The 24,253-nt window shown below is 36.9% G+C and overlaps 2 protein-coding genes across 3 annotated transcripts in view; one reads left to right on the top strand and one right to left on the bottom strand.

Moving 5' to 3' along the window:
- Positions 1 to 736, top strand: part of APBA2 (amyloid beta precursor protein binding family A member 2) — a gene marked incomplete at both ends in the record, with an annotated part of 38,342 nt that extends 37,606 nt beyond the window's left edge. For both annotated transcript variants that reach the window (XM_079541143.1, XM_079541142.1), the window contains one exon: positions 665 to 736. In XM_079541143.1, coding sequence (XP_079397269.1) covers positions 665 to 736 — 72 coding nt within the window. The remainder of the gene's footprint in view (positions 1 to 664) is intronic.
- A 2,729-nt stretch (positions 737 to 3,465) lies between these two features.
- Positions 3,466 to 24,253, bottom strand: part of ENTREP2 (endosomal transmembrane epsin interactor 2) — a gene marked incomplete at both ends in the record, with an annotated part of 103,573 nt that continues 82,785 nt past the window's right edge. Inside the window, 7 exons of the mRNA XM_079540751.1 lie at positions 3,466 to 3,651; positions 5,658 to 5,986; positions 6,852 to 6,923; positions 10,053 to 10,646; positions 11,445 to 11,520; positions 16,762 to 16,900; positions 17,491 to 17,651. Of these exons, the coding sequence (XP_079396877.1) occupies positions 3,466 to 3,651; positions 5,658 to 5,986; positions 6,852 to 6,923; positions 10,053 to 10,646; positions 11,445 to 11,520; positions 16,762 to 16,900; positions 17,491 to 17,651 (1,557 nt within the window). The remainder of the gene's footprint in view (positions 3,652 to 5,657; positions 5,987 to 6,851; positions 6,924 to 10,052; positions 10,647 to 11,444; positions 11,521 to 16,761; positions 16,901 to 17,490; positions 17,652 to 24,253) is intronic.

The raw sequence follows: 24,253 nt of genomic DNA, 5'->3' as shown, positions 1-24,253 counted from the left end.
ACGAGAGCATTATGAAAGTTTTTTTTTCTTTTTTCAGCATGAAGAGACCAAGAGAACGAACAGTTAGTAAAGCACACAGTTCTTAGCCTCACATAGTCTGATAGCTGCTTTACTGGTGCTAGCAAGTTTCTGTACAACTGATTACCTGACACCCTCTGATGCTTACCACAGTTCTCTTTGTAAAAACAAATATGCTAGCTATGCAAGAACCTGGTTCCCTAATCCCTGGATTGGCATTAAATTATAAGGTGACAAAGATAAAATTTTGTGTTCAAACATTCATTGATCAGGAGAAAATACAAATAAAATGACCCTCAAATTTGGGAGCAAAGTTGAAGAAAATGCAAGTTCAGTTAACATTAGAGCAGCAGATTCAATTTTCAGAAAAGTTTGTGCTGCCTTTTTTCTTTAATGTCTGTAATTGGAGTAGAGTATAACAACAAAAAGTATTTAAACACCTGCTTAGCTATATGAGGGGACGTCCTGTCAGCTGTCATCGAAAAAATAAAATGCAGCAAAACAGCTACTCACATCCAGAGAATGGATGAAATTTTGGTAACATTCACATCCATAGGAACAAATGGGAGAGACAAACTGGGCCTTATGAATTACTTAAAACTAGTAGAAAGCAATTCTGTTAATTTTTGTGTAAATCAACCAACAGATTCATATGAAGACTATGCCAGCTGCCATGTTCAGGCTTCTAACTGGGCAAGAAACACCCCTATACATCTAGCATGCGACTCTTGCAGGAGAATGATTAAATGATTCCATCAAAGCCGAATGAATTAACGATTCCACCAAAGCCCTCATAGCTGAAGAGACTTTTGTATTTTGTACAAATGAAAGGCTTTGAAGCTGCCATGAGGACTCCGAAACAAGGAACAGACAGGTGTCTGTTTTTCCTCTCCTTTTTATTTCTTTGCCAAAAAGTGATGAGAAGGATGGTCAAGGACAATAATCACTGACACAAAATCTTTGTAAAGCATTGAAGTATTTTGCAACATCTTCTAAACTCTTTTCTCATATTTATTTGTAACCCTTATGTGGAGTGATGTATGTATGTCTGTCCTGTTTGATAACACGATGAATGTGAAAACTTGATGACTGAGACTACAACAAATGGCAAAGATAAGCAATTGAGAAAACTATGGCTAGGAAGCTATAAAAAAGAATCCCAGTCCATAAAGTGGTCCAAGAGCATTGTGTAATTTTAAAACTGGTGCTGAATAGGTGGTATTTCAGTGGAAAGGAATGTGTGCAGTTAAACCTTTTAGATTCTAATGTAAAGAAAACCACTGTAGTACTTGGTATTGTTATGACAAGTGTAACCTGTTTGGCAAGGTGTGAACATAAACATGTAACAAGTGTTTCATATGCTAAATAAAGAATAATTGCCACAAGATAAAAATCAAAATATTTATTTAGATACATATTTATTTTTAATGCTTGTGATTTTTATGATTTAACTGAGTGATTTCATGGATGACTTATTGCACAGTTTGTGTAATGTATGTGTTGGGCTGTTTTTTTCTTCTAATTTTTGCATATTCTTTGTTAATATGAGCTCAAAATGGGAAAGCCATGCTTACCTGTTTTCTGTTGTTTTTTTTATAAAGCATTCTTATTTCTGGGGGCAATGTGTTCTGAATGTAAATTGTTTCAACAAATAACCTAGCACCATCAGCAGTACTGGAATGTGTGTAGATTTAAAAAAAATAGTAGTAAAGTTGTATTCTTTATGCGATAAATGTTAATTGATGTAACTTTTTGTCTAGGTTTTTTTTTTTGGAGGGGAAGGGGGTTGAGGGTGCAGAGGGGGCAAAACCTTGAGGAAAATACACTGTGACTTAATAAGCCTTATCATGCAGTAACTAAAGATCCTTAGATGACTGTACTTCAAGGAGTAGTGTGTTGCATGCAACTGACCTTAGGAAAGAATTAACCTATTATCACTAATAAATCTGAAGTAACAAAGAAAGCACGCTTATTTTGTTTGTTCCACAACTTCACATTGTAAAGAATTCAACTACCATTTAATTCTTCAACTAAGTGCAGTTGCAAAGGTCACAGATTGTTTTTTGAAGAGAATTTGTCTCTCTAATTAGTAATTAATGTATCATCGTTAGAGCTGCTGCTTTCCGATAGCATACCTTGTTGCCACTGGATGTCACTGTAAGTTCACATCAATATGGAAGCATGGTATACTTTCAAATGGATTATTCCATAAAAATTAAACTATTCATCTTCAGCTACATTCCTTTGTGACCTTTTCAAAGGACGTCAGCCCAGCTCAGAATGACACAAATGAAAGCAGTATATGACTAAACCTCAAACGGAAACTGTAATGCTACTGACAAGCACTGCTGCAAAAAAATTAAAACCCTGGAACATCAAAACTTGTGGTAGGTTCTTTATGAGAATCTTGTTGTTTGAGGCCTTTCCATTTTCCTCTGAGAGAGCCAGGATTAATCTTGCACCGGAAGAGCTGGTGGAGCTCTGTTTATGCTGGTAATCAAATTAGCGTCAACAATACTTACCTTTTTTTTCTTTTCCTAAGATAATTCTAATAAAAATGCAGCAGAGCCACAAGGAAATGTTTTAGTAATACAAATGTTCAAACTACTAATTGGCATAACAATTCTTTTTGCAATTGTTCATGGCTCTGCTAGATAAAAATTCATCTTGTTTCTGATCACCTGATGTTTACAAGCTTAGAAAACCTTATTGGAAATGCAGAATTTCAGCAATTTCATTCTTCCCTAATGCACCTGTTGGCCACAATTCACAGAGTACTTAAAATGTCAGTTTTCAGTAGCATGTGCTACTCTACTAACAACCTCATGACCATTGAGAACAAAGTAAAAATAAACCACACCACAGCCCTCTGTATTATTTAAAGGGGCAACACATTGCAGAAGTTAAGAGGGAAAGAATAATACAGCAGATCAGTTAGCCTGGCATGAAAGACACAGGAAAAATGAATTAGAAGCAGCACTCTGTGCATATCAATCACCTTTACAGTTCTATCCAAATCAGTTGTTGAAAAAGCAAAGTCCAGAAATACTTTTTATTAAAACACTGATAATAGTTAAAACACCTTGAGGTACATTAAATAAATACAACTTCTAAGTTGTACAGCCAGTCTGTGGTGGTTTTGCAATGGTTTTGAAGAAATGCTAGACAGCATCAGCAGCATTTCTATAAGTACAGTGAAATATATGCATTTCTGGTTGGGAAAACATTTGTTATGAGTTTACTAATAAATCAGTTATTTTTTTTTTCAAAATTCAGGGCTGAAATTTACATTCAGAAAAACAGGTGTTCTCTTCCTGCTGTTGGAAAAAAAGTTGAATTCCAAAGGAAGACACTTCTTCCTTTTTAAGCCATCCACTACTCGCATTTCTCCCAGTCCTGGTTTCTTCCTTAATTCTCTCTGCTGGAATCACATACCTGTCAGTATTTTCAAAGGCTGGTCTCCTGGCAAACTCCAATTAAACTGCGAGGCCTGTCCCGCTCTAAACTGCGAGTGATACGGGACCTGCGTAAGAAGGCCACTGGAGAGCTCAGAGCACCACAACTCTGAAGATGAAGGTCTTCCTGAAGTCGCTTTCTAGAGGTATTCACACCCAGCTGGGAACTTGTAATTACCTGTTCAAAAGGGCAGGAATGGAGAGGGAAAAAGTGGAGACAACAGGGTAAACATTTTTTTCCATTTAAAAGGTTTGGCCTCTGAACATAACATAAGTTACCGAGTGCTGGAGTTCCACCAAAGAAGATGCATGTTATGCACCCACCCAGAGTCTATCCCACCTCTGTTTTTACACCTGGTCATAGCTGGCTATTGGAAAGCAAAGTCAGACTTTAAAGGTATCAGGTGTTGCACCTGTACCACAGTATTAAATCAACAAAGGAGCAAACAAATACTTGTTGCTCTGTATAGGAGTGGAAAGGAAACTGGTGGAAAAGAAGACAGTTCTGCTTTATAAGAAAAAAATGCAGGTCTGGAGTAAATTAAACTCATCTGTTTGTCTTAGGCGAAAGAGATGCTTTGCTGAAGGTGGGAGAGAACTAAAACCTTGCAAGCCTGATAAACATTTTGGAGTTAAAGAATGATCAGCCTGCTTCACAAATCTGAATTATACAGCCATTTCACCAAAATCCTGTCACTTACGTAGACTGCTGGGATGGCCTGGACTTTTATTAAAGAATGCTGTTTTCTGGCTGAAAAAATATCTTTCCTGAAATGATTTCTTTACTGTGAAAAAGCCCCCACACATGTGACCCCTTGGAGCAAAGAGATGTGCACAGGGTAAAAACTGTGCTATGAGTTTCTAGTTTTATGAGCTACATAAACACTCGTGTTCCTTCACACTCTCCAGTTTTGTGAGAAATTATGGTTTGTTTTTTTTAAAATATATTGTTTTTGTTTTCAGCTTTCTAACCTTGAGGATTTAATGGCCTGCAAATATTGTAAAGAGTAAAAATGTTAAAAGTTGATTCCATACTGTCACTCTAAGTATGTCATGGTAGTACTGCTTTTCTACTAATGTGACTTGAATTAAATGATATAATGCTCCATCTTTGTTCTACTTCATAGTTAGCAAAAGGCAATCTTGCAGCAAGACTGCAAATGGTGCGTGCTTCCTGCTAAACTTTAAGCTACTTCACATGCAGTTTAAATGTTATTATATCCTGTTTAAATACTTAGCAAATTTACTCCATTTAGGGATCAGCAAACTAATGCCACACATATTAAGTATCTCAGAAGGTAAAACCAGCAGACCCAGGTGTCCACCCTTAATCATCAATTCACATCTGTGGAAAGTCTTCTGTCAACCTGAACACAGTCAGTGTCAGGAACAGTCTGCTTATCAAACCTAGCCATATAAAAGGAATTTCATTTCTATATCTATCACCGGTAACAGTACTATCAAGAGGTGATTTATCACCTTCCTTCCCCAAAAATGACTTATTATTAAACATGTATTAGATTATAAAAGTTGCTGCCTCTACTAATTCCTTTGTTTTATAATTCCTTCCAAGCCCTGCGTCTGCTTTGCTCTATCTTGTGGTAAGAAGATGTACTATTCTTTCATTTGGAAAAGCACAAAATTATCAATTATTTTTCTTATAAATAGCAAGGATCATTGTCATTCTTCTAGCCAGGTTTAAGGATAACTGCAGTGTTCTGCTTCGATAGATTGTGATTCTACTTGTTTATCCACTCTTTCTTTTCAGCTAGTAGCTTATGCTGTACAGACACAGCTGCCTGAAAAAAGCAGACCCAAGTCAGTTGTCAGTTCTGGAATCTGTACCTCTATATACGAACACAAATGCATGCATGGAATAGTATGTCCCAGGTGTAAAAAGACCTTGGCGATAGCAAGTTATGATTACCAACGTGTAAAATCGCCCTGGAGATGGCGAGGGTATTACCAGCACTGGGTCTGGATGAAGAATTTTCAATACATTTATGACTTCCTCAGCGTGTAACACATTACCCCTTGATAAACGTTAGTTATTTCTTACTGAAGCCATGTTATTATAAAAGAACTTCTGTAATAATTCTTTGAAATATTTAAAAGTGTAAAAACATTTCCATACAATATGTGTCTATCAGAGTTGAACAAATCTTTAGAACATTTGTGGCCTACCTGGTCTATAATATTGGCACTGAAGATGGCTTCTTCCATGTGTCTCTCATCAGATTTTATTACTGATCGTATACTGTTCACTACATGACGTACTTCTGGAGGGAGATTACAGTTTGAATGTTCCAAAAATTTTGCCACTAAAATTTTTGTATCTTTATAGGCCTTAAGGTCCACTAAAGAGTGTGGTCGTTCTTTTGAGACTGTTTGCAAAGCCTTTGGCTTTAAGTGTAGATCAATGTTCCTTGTATCCCTCTGTTTTCCAGTTGGTAGGAAACTGCTCAAAGAATGCTGACAAGCAGAGGCAGCCATATGAGAACCAGAAACAGGAACTAAAAAAGGGGGGGAAGAATATCTTTAAAGTAATAGTTTGATGATTTTTTAAAGAAGAAGAAAAAAAAGCAAGTCAAGAATTGCTACAAAAGGTTTTACTTTGTTTTTTTTTTTGGTGCTTTTTTTTTCCTGGAGATAATAACAACACGTAATCAAGAAAACACTCCAAAAATGGGTAATTTTAACCAGAAGTTGGGTTACAATTTACTCTCATGAGCAAGAAAGACTGCATTTAGGTGAGTGAGGGTGTAATTAAAGTACTTCATAGATTTCCAACATTTTTGTTACGTCTACTTGCATGGATTTCAGTTGAGATTAATGGTAAGGGGAAGCACCAACTAAGCAGTGTTATACATGTAATTTGCAGTGTTTTAGCTTGCCTGACTTTAAGAACCTAGTTTCCCTTCTAGTCAGACCTTGCAAATAAGAACAGTGAACATGAGAGATCAGCAAGAAATAGAGATAGCAAAAACACTAAACGAGAATGGAGACTTCAGTCACAGCACTCGTGATTTGTGATCAAAGTCTGCTTCCAAAAAACTGCAACTAACTCTGTAACAGAATGAGAAAATTTTGCATGCACACCTCATGCTTGGGTGTGGGAACAATCAATTTTCCCTTTTCACAGTCTGCTGTGAGACAAACCCCATCACTACATTCAGTACAAAAACAGCACTCTGTCAGTAGGTGGGCTCTATGAACGCGTGTAAATACGATTCCATCGGAGCTGTACATTGTGCAAGTACTGAGCGGTTATTAAAGTGACTTTTACCTCACATTTCCTTGATCTTATTGTCTATATCACAAGCTTATCTAATTACTTTTTTAAAAAGAAATCCACCTGCTTTAGAAAACTGATCTCACCTGTTTCTAATGTGGCTGAAGATCCCGCATCTTGATGCTGTCTACATATAGGACTCCAGGCACAATGATCACCTTTAAACAAAGAGCCAAAAAGAGCACAATCAAGCCCTGTTATCTGTTGAAAGCAAGGAAAAAAATACATTTGGATCTTTTCTCATTACTTTTCCTGAATGAATCTACTCAGATGAAATACTACTTGCAAAAAGTCTGTTCATGAAGAGAAGCTACAATGTACTGAAATGTCCTTTCAGTTATTAAACACAGAGAAAAATACAGTTCCACGCTTGATGGTTTTCTCTCTTATGCAGCTCACATCCAGCGTATTTCAGGCCTAGGTACTGAAGTTACAGAAGGCTCAGTGATTTCTAGGGGCAGAATTCAGACCACACTGTATTTTCTTGGTGAACATAGTTTATCTTTAAAATAAGATAAATAATGGAGAAACAGGAAAGATGAACCTTTTTTTTCCCTATAAAAATAGTCTTTTGTTCAGATTTTTTTTTTAAATGAATATATTTTCATTCTTTGAAGAACAACAAATGCTATCCACCACAGATTAAACTGATGGGTAGGCTGACCACTATGGTTACTGCTGATCCAATTAATAACAAATGGTTACAGAGCATCTGAACACAGCTCTAAACATAGTTGCCCTCTAATGAGAGTGTTTCTCTGATGCTAGCACAGATCAATGACCACGGGATCACAATACACATCAGCAGTCTTTGCGATCTCAAGCTTGTGACAATCAAGATGAAGTAAACTCTCCCATTTACACTACGCCTATTTACATCTGTTTTCAGAACTGAGAACTACTTTAGACTTCTTAGCATAATAGAAGAGGTTTCCTTCCATTTCTTCTGGAAAAGCCTGTCATGAAAAGCTGGCATAATCCTCTCTGGCAGAGAGAGCAATTCAACAAAGGCAAACATGCTACAAACACAGAGAAGTGGTGAGAAATTAAGACACTATTACATCTTTCATTTTCCTTCCCACTGCACACTGCACTGGAGTCATACAGATGGTTGTGAAACAGAGCACCAACTCAGCATGCACAGTAGGTGTACGCTTTCTTTTAGCCTCTCCTGACTCATACCATCACACATCTAAGCCTGCAAACTACCTTAAGTGTGCTCCAAATCTTCCATGTCTATCAGTGTTACTGGTGCCATACATTCACTGCTGCACAGGCTTTATCTTGCCAAAACTGCAATATTACATAATGTATGGCCCACAGAATTATAAGCATTTATTATATGTATCTACGTATTTAAAATCAAGCACATAAGTATCAGAAGTATTACTAAGCATTTCAAAATTTTGGAATTAGAATCCATAGAGCAGCAGTCAGTTGTGAAAAATCTGGGAGCTGCCACAAGCAGCTGGTATGTGGTAAATCGTGCCTCTTTCAATCTGAGTGATTTCCAAATGATGGACAACAAAAGGTAAAGTGAGGAAGGTGAGCAAAGTAGTGAAAAGTTTCAGACAAAAATTTTGGTAAATCCTATTATGCCAAAAATATTAATGAAATAAAGATGCAAATCAAATCTAAACTCAAATGCCTCTCAAACATTTCATTTTAAGGCATCTTCCACACACAGAGCAGCAACTAGGCCAACACAGACATGCAAGTTACCCCAAAATCCCCCTTTGCCACATGCGTATCAATATTTCCAGAATCATCTCTGCATTGTTATTAAAATCTTTGCTAAACCCAGTTAAATCTCTGTAATGTTCAACTCTTGTTCTCAGCTCATACAGGACTAGAAACTTGGAATCAAAGTAATTCCCATAAGGGTTAATTAAATAATGCCACTCCTCCAGAAGAGATGATGGATGTATTTAGGACATGTAAAAATAAAGGCAGAGCATCTGTTATGGCAGGTGTCCCAGAAGTCAGCTAGAGCACATAGATATGGCTGCCTACATTAATGTCTCTGTCAAACACTGCTCAAAGAGCATATGGAGCACAATATGGAAAACTTGCAGAGTGTAATCTAGAAGAGAAAGAGCTGTTCTTCTTGCGTTTGGCCCAGCAGAAAGGATTCTGAAATTCCTACTTGCTGTCTGCACAACAGCTTCATAGAACCTATATATCCTAGCAGATTAAGTTTCATAAAATAAGCACAGACTTCTAGATTAAAGATTTACATTTCCTTGACAGCATGCTGAGGCCAGATTTCTAAAGGTAGTTCAGTCAATTACTGAACTAGGTATGAGGTCTCTGAAGTTCATAGGAAAAGAATAATGATGCAGAAAAACCCATAACAGAATCAACACTTCTAAATAAAACTAGCTATATCAGCATTTTGTGTACTTTTTTTTTTGAGGTAGTCAGTTCTTCCCTTAGAAGACTTAGAAAACTCAGTGAATGCTTCTGTATCAGCACAACCTGCCTAACAGCTTACAGAGCCTTCATCTTTGCTTTCAAATCACTTCTCCATGTTAACCTCTCCAAACAGCTTATATCCCTTCATAAAACCCGTACTTCTCAAATGCCACTTCCACATTCCTGTTATTGTTTGATCAAACCACTCCCCACTAAATCAAACACATATTTTCCATTAACAAGCAGATTTTTATGAAGATACAGTGTTCAGCTAATAATTCCTCTCTTCTCCCTTACTTGTCTAAAAGGAGATTCTTAACAGATGCTTATTTTCAACAGTCACAAGCTCTCCTTCTCTTTCATCACCTTGCTGTATGCCTCATTTCTCCTTTCCTACTCTAAAACCTTTCACAATACAGTCCAATATAGTCACATTGTGACTGCATCTGCAATGCAACCATCCATGTCGGTGTCACCTTCAGGAAACACAGCCTGCTGTATTAAGAGCACAACAGCTCAATTAATCATTTCCCAAATAGACCACAGCTACTGTTCAACCACTTGGTTTAGTTTCTCAGTATAGCAGAAACAGAGCGGTGGAAGAATCTACTCAGGAGATGGCTTTCTGATAAGTGCAGAAAGGCTAGGACCTTTTTTCACAAGTCAGAAAATCCAAAATTAACGTCACTGTCGCTTTTTACCACTTCCGTTCTTAAAAAGCTTCAAATCTAGAAGCTGTGCATGGAAGTTAAATTCCCCACAGGTAAGTCAACACAGGAAATTGTTTCCAATAACTTCCAGCAGCACCAATTGCATAAATCCAACACCCCTCACTTGTTGCACACTCCATGGCCTCGTTGTACCACACGTACCTTCTAGATAAGACGAACAAGATACAGGATCACTGGTTGATCGGACAATATTTGAAATGCGGTGTTCTGTAACATGATGCTGCTGGACAGTACTCTCAGAACTGCGTGCATATGATGAAGTATTTGCAGGCCCAAAACAGGGAGCGGTGTGGGAAGGGACAGAAGGCTGGCTAAAGACCCCACAGCAGATTTTCATTTGTTTCAAATGTGACGAGACACTGCCTTCTTGAGCAGTACTCTGCAGTTCTCTTTCTGAGGGGTTGAAATTCTCTGAGGAACAGTCTGAGGATCTGCCATGGGCAGAGTTTTCATTTTCCTGTCCTTGAGACTTGTCCATAGAGATTCTGCTGTGCAAACTGACATCCTCATCAGGAAAACCTTCTGAGCGAGTTCTATGGAACCTGCAGCGCGTGCTGCAGTCCAGACTGTTGCAGCTCTGGCCTGTAGCCCCTTTGCAGTTTGTACAGGAGGGAGAAAAATCTGAAGAACGGAGAGATCCTTGAACTTCCAGCGAACAAAGATCTTCAGAGGAGCAGCTGTGGTCTGGGATTTCAGCAGTTTCAGAGGTTATCAATGAGGTGCTCTCAACAGAAACTGCAAAAGAGGAGAGACAGAAAAAAATAAAGGCTTCAAATGTCATCCTCCCCCCAATTTCATCATACAGATGTTACAGATGAAAAGGTCCTCTTGTCCAAATAAGTATTTGGCTCTGCATTATTCCCAAATTTGTAACATCTACATTATAATTTTAATGTTATATTAAAAACGTGTCATGTGCACTACTCAAGCTACAGTAGTTGATTGGATCACTTCTATTTGTGATAGGTCCCCCAATTATTTTTTTTTTAACATAATGACATTATTCTTTTTCAACATATTCCATATAGCTGAGACAGAGTTTGAAATGCCCTCCACATCAACAAACACATTAAGGAGACCTCTTTTAGAAACTCTTAAACCTGCTCTGTGCTGCTACTCATCTACGTCATTCACACCTATTCTTTAGGCAGTTCCTTGTCCTGGCCTCTAGAAGCCATGCAGGAGGAAGCTACGTGGACAATCCGATTGGCAGCCCTTGCTGCTGACAACGAGAAGCAAACTGCTGGTTATATGCATGATTCTTCAAAAAGAAATGACAGTTGTTGCATCTGCCTCAGAGGCTTTAATCAAAGTGAGTACATTTCCAGGGTAGCTATAAAGCACACTTTGTTAAAAATGACTCCTCTTTGATTTCCTCTGTGTTTCCACCCGTGTCTGTTTATGGCTAGGAAAAGGTTCTTCCATGAATAAGCTGGAAGCAAATCCTTCTTTCTCCACTGGGAATGGCAGAAGAGAAAGAAAAGTCCACTCAGAAATTCAGTGCTCTCTCTCTTTCAATAATGCTATGATTACCTTGTGTGCTGAAGCCCAGGGTCGCATTCCTCTCACCCAAGCTTGATTCAGATACTTGCTGATCAGTACCAGTGACCTAAATGAAAGTTGTTTAACGAAACAGCACATCAATCTGCAGCTTATCAAAATGAAGTACAGTGCTAATAATCTGAACAATACATCTGGCAGCGTGAAATAACTACCTGTTGCTATTCAGATTGATATATTTTACGATGTCTTTGTGTCAGGAACCAACTCAGTGCAGAAGAACACACATGAAGCAATTTTTCACTTTTCTGGAGTCTACAGCTAAATTCATCTCGAATACAAATACAGCTGCGGTTGCAGGCCCACATTACCAAACAAGTGTTTGTACTGCTAAAAACTAATGCTGCTATTAGGAACAAACTGAATACTGTGCATTTTTCCATATTATGTTTTTTTTCCCCACACATCACACAACATTGTATCACTCTAAAACAGGACGGCAAATAACAATCAATGATAAAAACAAGCATAGGAGATTTATTTTTCTCTAATGATTTTACAAGATGTTAACATCCACCGTATTTCTAAGCGCTCTAACAACACTTAACCAAATTTGGCAAGGTAGGCTGCTCTCCAGCCTATCAGAGATTGCTTTTAGAGTCATCTTTTTCCTAAAGAACAGATCTAAGTGGGTAACTTCCCTTCACTTACGAGAGTTATGAGAAGAAAACCCAGAACTGGCCCTGCTGATCCATAAACTTGATCCACAGACAACTAAAATTTAGAAAATTTTCTTTCTACTGATTTTAACAGAACCTTGCTGCCAACCTCTTTAGATTTTCAGCAGTTCTTTGTGATCATGATTGGTATTAGGAAAAGAAAAAAGGTTCCAATAAACAGCTCGTAACTACATATGAAAAATACCCAAAGACAAAGACAATGTGACTGAGACATAGATAATCATCTTCAGTAGAAAGCATCTAATCTACTTCTGTAAGGCCATAATTAACTAGTAAAAGCTCATTACTGATGATTACAGACTTAAGAAATAACCATCAATCGCTTCTTTGAAAACCTTTTAGTCAAGAGCTTAATTTGTATCTAGCCTTCTAAAAAATTGAATGTGACACTATCACTCTGAACCTATTAAGAAAAGAGCTTCCAAGGAACACGTCAGTGTAGATCAATGCATATACACACCTAAATTACTGTGCCCACTCTTTGTTATGTATGTATCCACACTTTACTATGATCAAGTGGTCAAAAAAACACTTTCCAAATACAATTTTAAAAACAGCTTCTAAGAGTTTGCAAATATAATTTTTTTAGAAAGTACCAGAAACTTTTTACCTCACCACTACATGGACAGGGGACTTGGAAACAAAGAACAGGCAACATTAGTCATGTTTTTAAAAATACGCTTGCAGATTTTTTTGTATTTCTTCATGGAAGCAAATTTTTACGTGGTAAAAAAAAATCTGTGGTGTCATTTTAAGTTGCAGACCACTTCTGGGAACTCACAGCGGAAGTGTTCTCCCCACTGCCTCAATCCAGCACAACAGTTTCATGTACGCAGAGTCTATTATTTTTTCACTGTAGTGGCATTTCAGAAACGTTCTGCTGCTTGTGCTGAAGTAACAGCCTTTCATCAACTAGGAGATTTGCAATAATTTCTATCCCCTCTCTACTCAGTTCTGGTGAGGCTGCACCTCGAGTACTGTGTTCAGTTTTGGGCCCCTCACTTCAAGAAAGAGGCCTTGGAGCGTGTCCAGGGAAGTGCAACAAAATTGGTGAGGGGTCTGGAGCACAAATCCTATGAGCAGCGGCTGAGGGAGCTGGGATCGTTCAGTCTGGAGAAGAGAAGGCTCAGAGGAGACCTCACTGCACTCTACAACTTCCTGAAGGGAGGCTGTGATGAGGAGGGGTTTGGCCTTTTCTCCCAGGCAACAAACAGGATCTGAGGAAATGGCCACAAGTTGTACCAGAGGTTCAGATTGGACATAAGGAAGAATAAGGACATAAGGTTTAGGTTGGACATAAGGAAGAACTTTTTCTCTCAGCGAATGGTCAGGCACTGGAATGGCTGCCCAGGGAGGTGATGGAGTTGCCGTCCCTGGCAGCGTTCAAGAGGCATCTGGATGAGGAGCTATGAGATACGGGTTAGTTTGTGGCAGCAGTGGTGATGAGAAGATGGTTGGATTGGATGATCTTACAGGTCGTTTCCAACCTTGTGATTCTATGACTCTAAGTTTACTGTCAAAAAATGGAAATCGTAGTTTTATTTTCAGATCACAAAATGCAAGAGCAACTTTACAGAAGAAAATGCAAGCTTGTGAAAAGAATGTTAAGTTTGGGAAATGTTTTGCCTAAAGCAAGAAATGCTCTTTGGTGCTGGACAAAATTTGATCAGAAAATAAATATATTTAATTTCTCTAACTAGATTTCTGATTAAATAATTTTTGTTTGCTAGGTTGCGTCATAAATTCTTAATCACTGAACAAATAATATTGCACACAAGAATTTAATGAGGTTTAACAAAGCTAAGTGTGACGGGTTGCATGTGTGGGATGAGGCAATCTCAAGTACAAGTACAGGCTGGGAAAAGAATTCATTGAGCGCAGTTCAGCAGAGAAGGACTTGGGGGTCCTGACTTGACGACAAGCTGAACACAAGACAGCAGTGTGCTTCTATAGCCCAGAATGCCAATGATATCCTGGGCTGCATCAAAAGAGAAGTGATAGCAGGAAGAGGAAGGGGATTGTCTTTAGTGATGATGATTTTTAAGACTCCCTCCAACTAAGACATTCTATGAGTCTATGCTAATACCTGCTGAGTAGCTGTGCTGAAATGTTTACTGACCTTCTACATTCTCAGTCACATGGCAGATGCAGTGACATTGTCTAGCACCTTCAACATGGTCCAGTACCTATAAAATCAGTTGTGCAAGGTTGAGGTTTTGGCATATCTCTACCAGAGAATAAGAACTATCTATAGCTTTGATCTAGTAAATCTAAAATAACTCCTATTTACACTTTATATGCATTCTGAATTGATTAATCTTCTTGCTTGAGCAAAGGAGAATCACGGTTTTAACTGTAGGAGGTAACAGTGGCTAATTTTAGTTAGGTCACAGTTGCATACAGATGGCAGGTGGGCTTACACAGTTTCCTGCACTGCATAGAGTAACAAAGATCAACTTGCACATCCTCAGACATAATGGTTGGCAAATTGTCACTAAGTTAACAACAGAAAAAAAGTGAGAAAAAAACATGCTCTAAACAAACCTGTACAGCCTATAATCTAGTAAAGCTTACAAAATAGTCACTGGTATAATTTATCCAGGACCTTAATCTGTCTGTTCTTTACTACAGCCTCATCAATTCCTCCCATGGAAAATTGTTTGGAAAGCTTTTTTTTCATGGTCATAAAACCAGAATTCCTAATCAGTACAGATGACAACAGCAATTTTTGTTTAGATTCAACTGGTTAAATTAGCACTGACATTTATTGTGCATGAAATGCATGAGTACTGAATCTAATTTGATAGAATTTAATAAAACTCTAGGGAGTTCAATCCATCTAAAAACAAACAAAATCTATTGCTTGATGACCAGTAAGAGATTAATAATTATTGTCGCATAATGGCTCCCAGAAGCACTTCTGTAGCTAAAGCTCTGCTATGATTACCATTGCAAAGTCTGCCTAAGGGATTTATAAGTCTAGTTATTTCAGTTCAGTTTGTCCTGTGGCTCGATGTATACTAGATGGGAACATCTGTACCACATAAGCACTTAGGACTACATTTGATTCGTCTTGAAGACCTAAACTGTCCTAGACTCTGGCTCTATTCCTTCATTTACAGATTGATTGGGACGCTGTCTGCAAAAAATGTCAGAACTTATGCCATCAAGAAAAGCATACAAATACAAAGTTGCTGCACAGGTTTTAGTTAGCAATGCCAATGTATTTCACTCTTATACTCAGTTCCTGTTCTTACTTTGCTCATACAAGCTTTCCTAACCAGCCACGACCAGGCATGAGTACACTTACTGTGTATTTACCACCACTTAGAAATTTAAAATCACCAGACCTTACCATTGTGTGACAAACACTTCTGGAACTCAGGTAGCCTCAGATGAATAGGTGAGGTATTGACATGGACCCCAGACACCAAAAAATAGAAGTTCATACGCCTTCACATCAAATCTAGTGCTCTCCTATAGCAAGAGCATGACTTTGCTACTTCAAATTAGTTCATTCTACTTTTGTCACATGCTAAAGTTATTGTGCTATTGATGTTGAAGCGCATGCAAAGTGGATCTCAATTACAAAAGTGCCCAAAGCAATTTCGTGCTCAAGTACAGACCCTTCTTTAAACCTTAGTGAGCACCACATATAACTTCTTTTCACATATACGATTCTTCTCTTCCCCTCAATTCATCTGTAATCCATTACCATTTCTGTAAATTTTTAAAATTAATTTCTGAAAAACATCAGCTCCTCCAGGACTTGCAGGTTCCTCTGACTTACTCAAAGTCAAAACAATGGAATACCGGTAAAACACATTTTAGCCTTGGAAACTCCAATTTTGCTCTTCAGCAAAAATCTTGAAAGCAGCTTATATAGGTTCATTTCATGTAAGCCTGTATATTTTAACAGACAGTGGAGGGCACGATAGAACGAAAGAAATGGAGAAGTTGTCAGAAACTGCTTTGTCAGTAAAAGCAGCAGCAAAATTAGGCGTATCTAGAGCTTTTAAAATTGTACTCTGGTCAGGGACTGTGCAAATAAACTTTTTCTTCCTCAGACACTTTGTGAATAGTTCTACTAATATTTTGCATGTAACTGTGTTGGTTTTCTTTGCTGTTGTTTTTGTTTTTGTGCTTTTCCTTGTGGTGGGTTTCCCAGTGTGAAAAAATCACTAGCAACTTCTTCAATTACATATTTAGAGGAAACGCCACTGATGTCCAATAAGCAACATCAAGATTGTTTGACTCCTTGAGTTTTTAGTGAATTCTGCTGTAAATTAGAGTTTATAAAAACAAATATAATTATGTAGAAAGCCATTCTAGACTATTCAATTATGACAAGTCACTTGAAAGAAAATTTTGCTCAAATTAGCTTTGCTTGCATCTAAATATACTATGATTCTAGTTTCATTAGAGCTGACACTGTACAGCAAAACACAAGGCAAAACATATAATGCATTTGTCTGAAATACAGTAGATCTTTTCTCATAGTTCCAATAAAGCCGTTATATACTCTAAGGAGTATTTAGATTATTTTCACTGATATTTCACACCATGAAAATCTGGAGACTATGTAGTAAATTCCCTCCAGCTTGCCTTACCTGACTGGCAGGTGTTTCTCCAATCACTGCCTCATAAGGAGGTGGCAGCTCAGTTGGATACAGCATTCCTGGGCTGTTAATGGTGACTTCATATAAAGCACTGAATGGAGAATGAGGAAATTCCAAATGGAGACTTCTGCTTAAAAACACAAACAAGGAAACTTAACTATTAGGAAATTACATTAGATCTATTTGGCATACTAATATCTGTACCACAATGATGTAGACCTTTCTCTGAATTCAAAGCTAATACAGTACAAAGAATCAACTGAAGCAATTTATAAGACAGCCAAAACAAAACCTTCATTCACCTCCTAGCATTAAAAACTGTTTCATTTTGGATACCAGCCATCTGTCCTAGTCCATTTCTGTCACTAATGCCTTTCATTACTCCACAATAAAGCACATACAGAGCAATATTTCCTAAGAAAATTAAATCTCACATTCAACCTCAAGTGTACAATGTTAACTGTAAAAGGATTACCTATAAGCTCATTTTCCTTTAAGTTATCCTTGACTGTTTATTGTTATCCTTGTCTTTGCTAAGTTCAATCACTTCCGTATCACAACAGTGCTTTAACAAAAATATTTCCATATGTACATAATCTCTCAGGAAAAGCAGCAGCTAATGTAAGTGAAAGGCATTACTTTCCTTCGTATTTTTTTAAGAAGTTTCATAGTCTGTAGCTAAGAACTATGGAATAACTAACTACAGGAAAGAAGAATCACCTCTGTGCCTCTACCACAGGTGTGCAGGTATATTCTGGTGGGTAGTAGGGTGGAGGTGGTATCGGTGGGATGAACTCATCAAAATCCAAAGTTTGATGCAGAACTGTCCCATGAGGAGTCATGCAGTCTGCATTGGCAGAATGTGGCCGCTGCGGCAGAAACTGAAAATGAATAGGTAAAGTTCCTTCAGATGGTAGGAAAATAAAGCCATTTCCAATAGTAAGAATTGCAATGAAAGGTCAATTTTAGCAATTCTAACCAATACCCTATTTCATGAATATCCATACAGAAATGGTAGACACTTCTGGAAGCAAAAAAGTATATGTAAGATCTGCAAGGACTGAGAGTCAAATTACTAAAATATAAAGCAAGGTTATACCAAAGACAAAGATATATCTACCTCAAAGCCAATTATTCCTATGGTGGAAAGCACAGGTATTTCAATTTAAATAACATTTCAAGAACCAATCCTACCTTGTAGTACAATTTTATTGTTACGCTACGCAGCCAGCTGTATTTTAATAATCAACATAAATAGAACTAGTAAAATAACTATTTGCATAGTTTTGCTTCTAATCTGAAAAGCCTTGTGCTTAAGACAATACCAAACAAACCTTCAAATAAAACAAACTAGAAATTCACTGTTAAATATTTATTTGATTTTGACTATGGCCACTCTGTTTTTCACTAAAAAAAGCAGCAGTTAGAACTGTTCTTTATTATACTTATAAAAGATTCTTAATAAACATTTATAGTTTGGTGATATAGACAGTGCACACATGCTAAATAAAGGTTTAAAATACTGGTATGAACATAAGCAAAACATTTATTCTACCTGAACATCTGAAAACTAGAAAAAGAACGACAACATAATGAATAACGAGAAGTGATAACACCATGAAGTACTGTCAATGTTTGTGATAAGAAACGAATCAGCTTCTAGCATGGCAGTGACATCAAGACCTTTCTGAGACTGACAGTAGGAAGTTTAAAAAAACCCTCTATCAAAGTCTTATACTTCAAGATCAAATACAGACCATTCTGCAGATCACATGGAACCCAGAGGCCTTGGCCTGGCTTTATACGGTTGCTATGGAGAAAGGGGGATTTACAATAAAAATGATAGATTTCTTCCTTCTTCAGACAAGATGCACTTTTTGCTGTCATGCCACTATTTTGTATCAGTAGGTAACCTGGTCTTCAACTCCTGCCTTTTAAAATCAGCGATGTAAGAAAATTGGCTAGAGGCTCATTTCTCTTTTAACACTGAAATTTGTGAACTGCTGTCTCATTACATCATTACTATTTTTCAGATAAATGGAAAAGCACTTTTGTAAAAATGACAATACTAATGCTTCAGAGATCCCATAAAGAGTGAATTATTTCATTTTTAATGTCAGTTTCATATTTTTTGAACTTTTCCAGAAAAATTCTCATCGTCAGTTATTCTTGCTTAATACTACTGTACAAGTGATGTTGGTCTTTGGTATTTAGAAGGCTGGGCTACATCTTGCTTCCACCAAACACGATCTCTGCATGTTGCTCCAAAGGTTGTATTTTTAATAATGCAACAAAACAGAGAGCTGGAAAGGACCTATTTCAATTGCTTGGGAAAACGAACTAGTAGCTGCTTAGTAATTGGATCTCTAGAGGCATTTTCACAATTAGTAAATCAAGAATTTCCTCTGCAGAACACTTTATATTATGTCCAATAACCAACGACTCAGACATCGTATTCTACTAATGTTACAGCAATAAGAGACATCTACTTCATTCACTCCTCCATTACATAACACGTCTAATGCTTTTAAACCCATGAGATGTGACACTGTTGTTTTGAGTATCACCAGACACTTCTACATGCTTCTCATATAGAATAAAGAAAAATTTTATAGTAATTCAATTTAAATTCACCTGATCTTTCTACGTCTGTTTCCCAAACTCTAACACTCCATTAACTGATGAACACCAAACCTATGTGACATGATCATCAGTTTGTTATCACATAAACACATAACACTGAAGAATCTGATAGGAAGAAAGGAAACAAAGGTAAAGATGAAATACTGATCTACTGCCAGCAAAAAAAAAAAAAACAAAAGCAAAACAAAAACCCTTAAAAGTCTCTTCCAGAAAATAAAAAAGGACTACTTAATGACCTAAATCTTAGAAAAATTTATCACAATGAAGACATCTCTATATATTTGGGCTTGCATTTTGTACCTTATTTGGTCTCAACAAATTCAGGATGATAGTAATTTTCCTACAGGAGTTGATGATTTGGATAGTCTTTTATAGTCATGGCACTAAGCAATTTTCTTTTATAACTGTTACTGTCTCCCACAGGCCATTTACATACACTGCCAGGAAAATAAAGGTTTGGCTTCCACTAGGAAAGAGGTAGCTCCATCTCTTCAGTTAATAAGTTCCCTGAAGCTCACTTAATTCAGGTATCAATAAGAGGCAATAGATTTAATGTTTCTCAGAATAAGGCAATTAATGCAGAGCACTTTCACAGTGAGTGAAGTATCAGCATCCATTCTGTGGGATTTCAGTGATTCAAGAAAGAAAAGACCTCATTGTTAGATGCTGTTTAGTTTAACAGAATCTCTCGCACCACTTTCAAGAAGATTTACTGCAAATACAAATCATAGCAATGAACTGTTTGACCAGTGCTGAAACCAACTGGCAAAGTGGATATGAAAGAGGCACATATTTGGAGAGGAGTTTGTAAGTGACAGTTTACCTATATGATATCATCCTGCTGGAAGGCATAGAAATTAAACTGAAAGAAGCTGTAAGGGGGAGACTGGCAGGAAATGAAACAACAGCAAATACAAGGGATTATCAGAAAGAACAGACTTCCTTGAGAAAACAGTGGAAAAGGTATTAAACAAGAATTAATCATGTGCTATTCTATGCTACAGTATCTCCTATTCTCTGTTGGCCTGCAAAAATTTATTCTGCCTACAGTAAAACATATTTTAAAAATCCTGAAGAGTTAGTCTCAAATATTGAAGGCTAGCAGGAGTTCAAAGACAAAGCAAAGTGTCTAGGGGAGACAGCTAGAAGAGGAATGGTAAGAAAACACTGATAGCAGACAGAGCTGCACTAGGTGGAGGAACACTGACAAATGCTTGCAAGGAAATATACTTTTTTTTTGTATTAAAAAGTAGTTACTAAATAATCAATCTCAAAACGTTTGGTGGCAAAAAAAATTGGTACAGCCTGCATAGTCACAACTTCAAGCTGCATTCAGTGTAATTTCAAAACCAATAGCTCACGCTATTAAACCATTCAGCACACTTCCAGCCAGGCTTTTGGGATTAAACCAATGATAACTGCAGAAGCAACAGACACAACATCGCTGCACATGAGAACAAACAGTAAACAGCACCAGTGCTAACTACAGTAAGTAGTCAACACTTGAAAAAGCTTGGCATAACTTCGTAGCTAGCAACAGCCACTTAGAACACATCCATTAGGCATAAATTGATGTGCCTTAACACTGGAAATCCCAAATACTCCACCTGGACCTGCTGATGCTAAGAACTTTCAGAAATCCACCAGACAATGGAGAACAGATCTACAATTCATACTCTTCTTTTACAAAATAGTCTCTCTCATTGCGGTTTCATATTGAGACAGTGTCATTTGTTACTTGGTTTGCGGTTATGAGGGAAAACTAAAACAGACGTGGAAGCCTTATGATGCTGCATTTCTGTACACATTGCTTGGACCTGAAGTCAACATAGAAGTTACTGATAGCATCAGCGGCAAGTTGTTATCAACAGGCAAATTAGAAACACAAGATATAATTTCCTGTAGAACAGAACAGGTTCAAGTTTTCTGAAATCACAGTTTTGCTGAAAGGTCCATGTGCCATAGCAGGAACTCCACACAGCCAGAGACACTGGACTGAATGCCAGTGACCTTTCCAGCAAGATTAGAACCTGTAGCAAGGCATAGGTGCTGTCATTTCCTTGTGAAGGCAGCAGTATTTTTTGGAAAGAACAGGATCCCTTCTAGTTCTTATTGTTAAATAGGTAATTAGTAAGGCTACAAAATGCACTCTTTTTTTCACTGTCAAGTCAAATTTCCAGCTCTTCACTCAAAATTCTCACAAAAGCTAGCCTCTGAAATGATCAGAAAGATTGCGGCTAGTTATTTATGTTTCTAATATTTTAGTATATTCAAATAAACACTGATGGAGAAGTATCAATTAGTGAACTGATGAAACAGCAAAAGAGGACTGCAAATATTCTCTGAAGGAACAGTTACCTGTTGTGATACAGTATGCTAAGTTCCTCTGAGATCTGTAAGAATAAGCACTTGTTCATCAGTGCTCCCAGGCATGCGTCATTCCCACAAAACCTGAATAAAGCCTGCCTTTTCATATCATTAGTTTAAGTATTTAATCACTTACGATCAATTCTCACTTAATTTGAAGCATATCCCAAAAGATTTTTGAAGTTATTATGATTATTTCAACATTATACATCAGAAGAATGGGTTGAACAATGCTAGCAAGATGTCATCCTCACAGTGAACTACCTTGTTTGACCTATCTGAATGACACGATAGAAATGTTAACTGAAAAAATAAAAAACAAATACAATGAAACTATTCCTCAGAGTAATAGCAAAATTTAACAAATAATTTAGCAAAATGTAAATTTAACAATTTTGAATTATTCTGAGAATAATTATTTTGGAATACAGAAACAGAAAAATGTTTGGACTTTATTATTTTTTTCTCTGGCACACTTTTTTTTTTATTTGAAAGAGACTTTATTTAGGATGTTGTGAAAGGAAATGGCAGTAATTTATATTCAAAGTATGCCACCACACCTAATAGGTGTTCCTAAGCTATCACACACACTATACACGTTTTCAGGAATCACTCTGGTAGCAGCTATGATTGAGGGTTCAGAGTAAACATTTAGTGATAAAATGGCCTGTGTGACAGAAGTAAAGAAAAGCTTATTTAAAAAACTCACTTAGAAAAGAATGTGTGTTAGTTCAACATCAGATATGTCAAAAGCATCACACGCTTTCAAATAATCAGCATGACAACGCACCATAAACAGCAACAACCTGATACCAAGAACAGGATAGCTACCAATGAATCTGGATTCTAGATGGTCTCTCTTATGCTTTAGAATGAAACTATTTCAAAACAGCCAGGGATTGTCTCACTTTCAGCCGTCAATGCACAAAGAAAAAGCACAATTAAAAAAATTCAAATGGATCAAGTTTCTTTCAGGCAACACATATCGAAAGCACTGAGCTTCACATAAAGAGCTGTGTTCCTCTGCAGGGCAAACCAAGAAAGCTTGTCTCTGCATGCTGTGTAATCTATATGGTTTGAATACACTTCATACACTGAATTTTCTACGCTACTATATAATTTTAGGCCAGCCAAAAATTCAATTGTTAAACAAGTTAAAAACAGCAATACAAGCAGATTACCAATCTTACTTAAAAATAAGCAGTTTCATCAGATTGCTTTGCACATTTGATAGTTTAGTTTCCATTTCAACTTTTTCCTAAGCAAAAAACTGTTATCACTAGAGGAGGCATAAGTACTGAAACAAAATAATGGAGGAATAAGACATTTGAGAAATAGAAGCACGGAGCAGAAGTTAGTAATATATTCCTCTAACAATGAAAATTAAATGAAAATTAAAGCTGACAGGCATTGTTATAACTCTCATGTTAAACTGGAAAAGATTACCAGAAACAAGTACAGAGAACAAACATTAATCATTGAGATTATTCACATATCCTATCCTATGCAAAAACTCTGCCAAGAAAACTCAACTGTTTTATTTCAGAAACAAATTAAACCGATACTCTAGATGGATTTACAGTCTTAAGGACATGAATAGAAACAACTGCCTACTGTTGCCTAAGAAAGTTTTAAATGGCAAGGTGTTACAGTGCAAATTTTAACAAATCCTATTAATTAGTTATTGTTTAGAAGAGAAAAAGCTTTAAGGATCCTTGAAAAGAGAATGAAAAGGTCTGGGCAGCAATGTAGGAGCTTAGTGTTTTATTAGTACATACTGACACAAATGATTTTAAAAAGAAAAAAAAGTAGTGTTACACAGATCTACAGAATGAGAATAAAATAAAGATGTAAGAGATATAAAAGAAACATCCGACATCAGCATTATTGCTAGCTCATCTTCCATCAGAATATTTATTGCTTCAATTGTCTAAATGCTTTTATCCTTAATCTCCTGAAGCTATCTGAAAATTTTATTAAAAAGTCCTTCTACGAAACATTTTTTTAGTCATGCAGAGTTGCTGCATTACCTTATTGTCTTTCACATACTATATACACATATGTACTATATATATACACTATATATAAGGCAATACACCGTGACATACAGATCTCTTTAAGAAAAGCTAAGTAGTGTCTTCCTCCCATATTAGTGGGAGCTTTTTCTCTGACCAGGAAGACCACAGAACTTGATAGCCCAGATAGCATGGCTACACTGTATAATTTACATTCAAGAGAACAAAAAGGATTTATTATTTTTCTGTATTAATTTCAGTAATGACACACTCCATTATCATTAAAGCTGATGAAAACAGTAATTAAATATTACAGTTTGCATGTGTCATCATTACCTTATTTCCTTTACAAAATAACAGATTGTTTTAGATATCACATAGCACAATGAGCAGTTAAAAACAGTGATGGTGATAAAATCAGAACACGCTGAGTAGTATCAGTGCCAGTACTTCTAGGA

Source organism: Tetrao urogallus, assembly GCF_951394365.1.
Source record: "Tetrao urogallus genome assembly, chromosome: 11".
In the NCBI taxonomy this organism is placed as follows: Eukaryota; Metazoa; Chordata; class Aves; order Galliformes; family Phasianidae; genus Tetrao; species Tetrao urogallus.
Note: the sequence above shows the minus strand (reverse complement) of the source record. Positions and strands in the feature narration are given on the sequence as shown.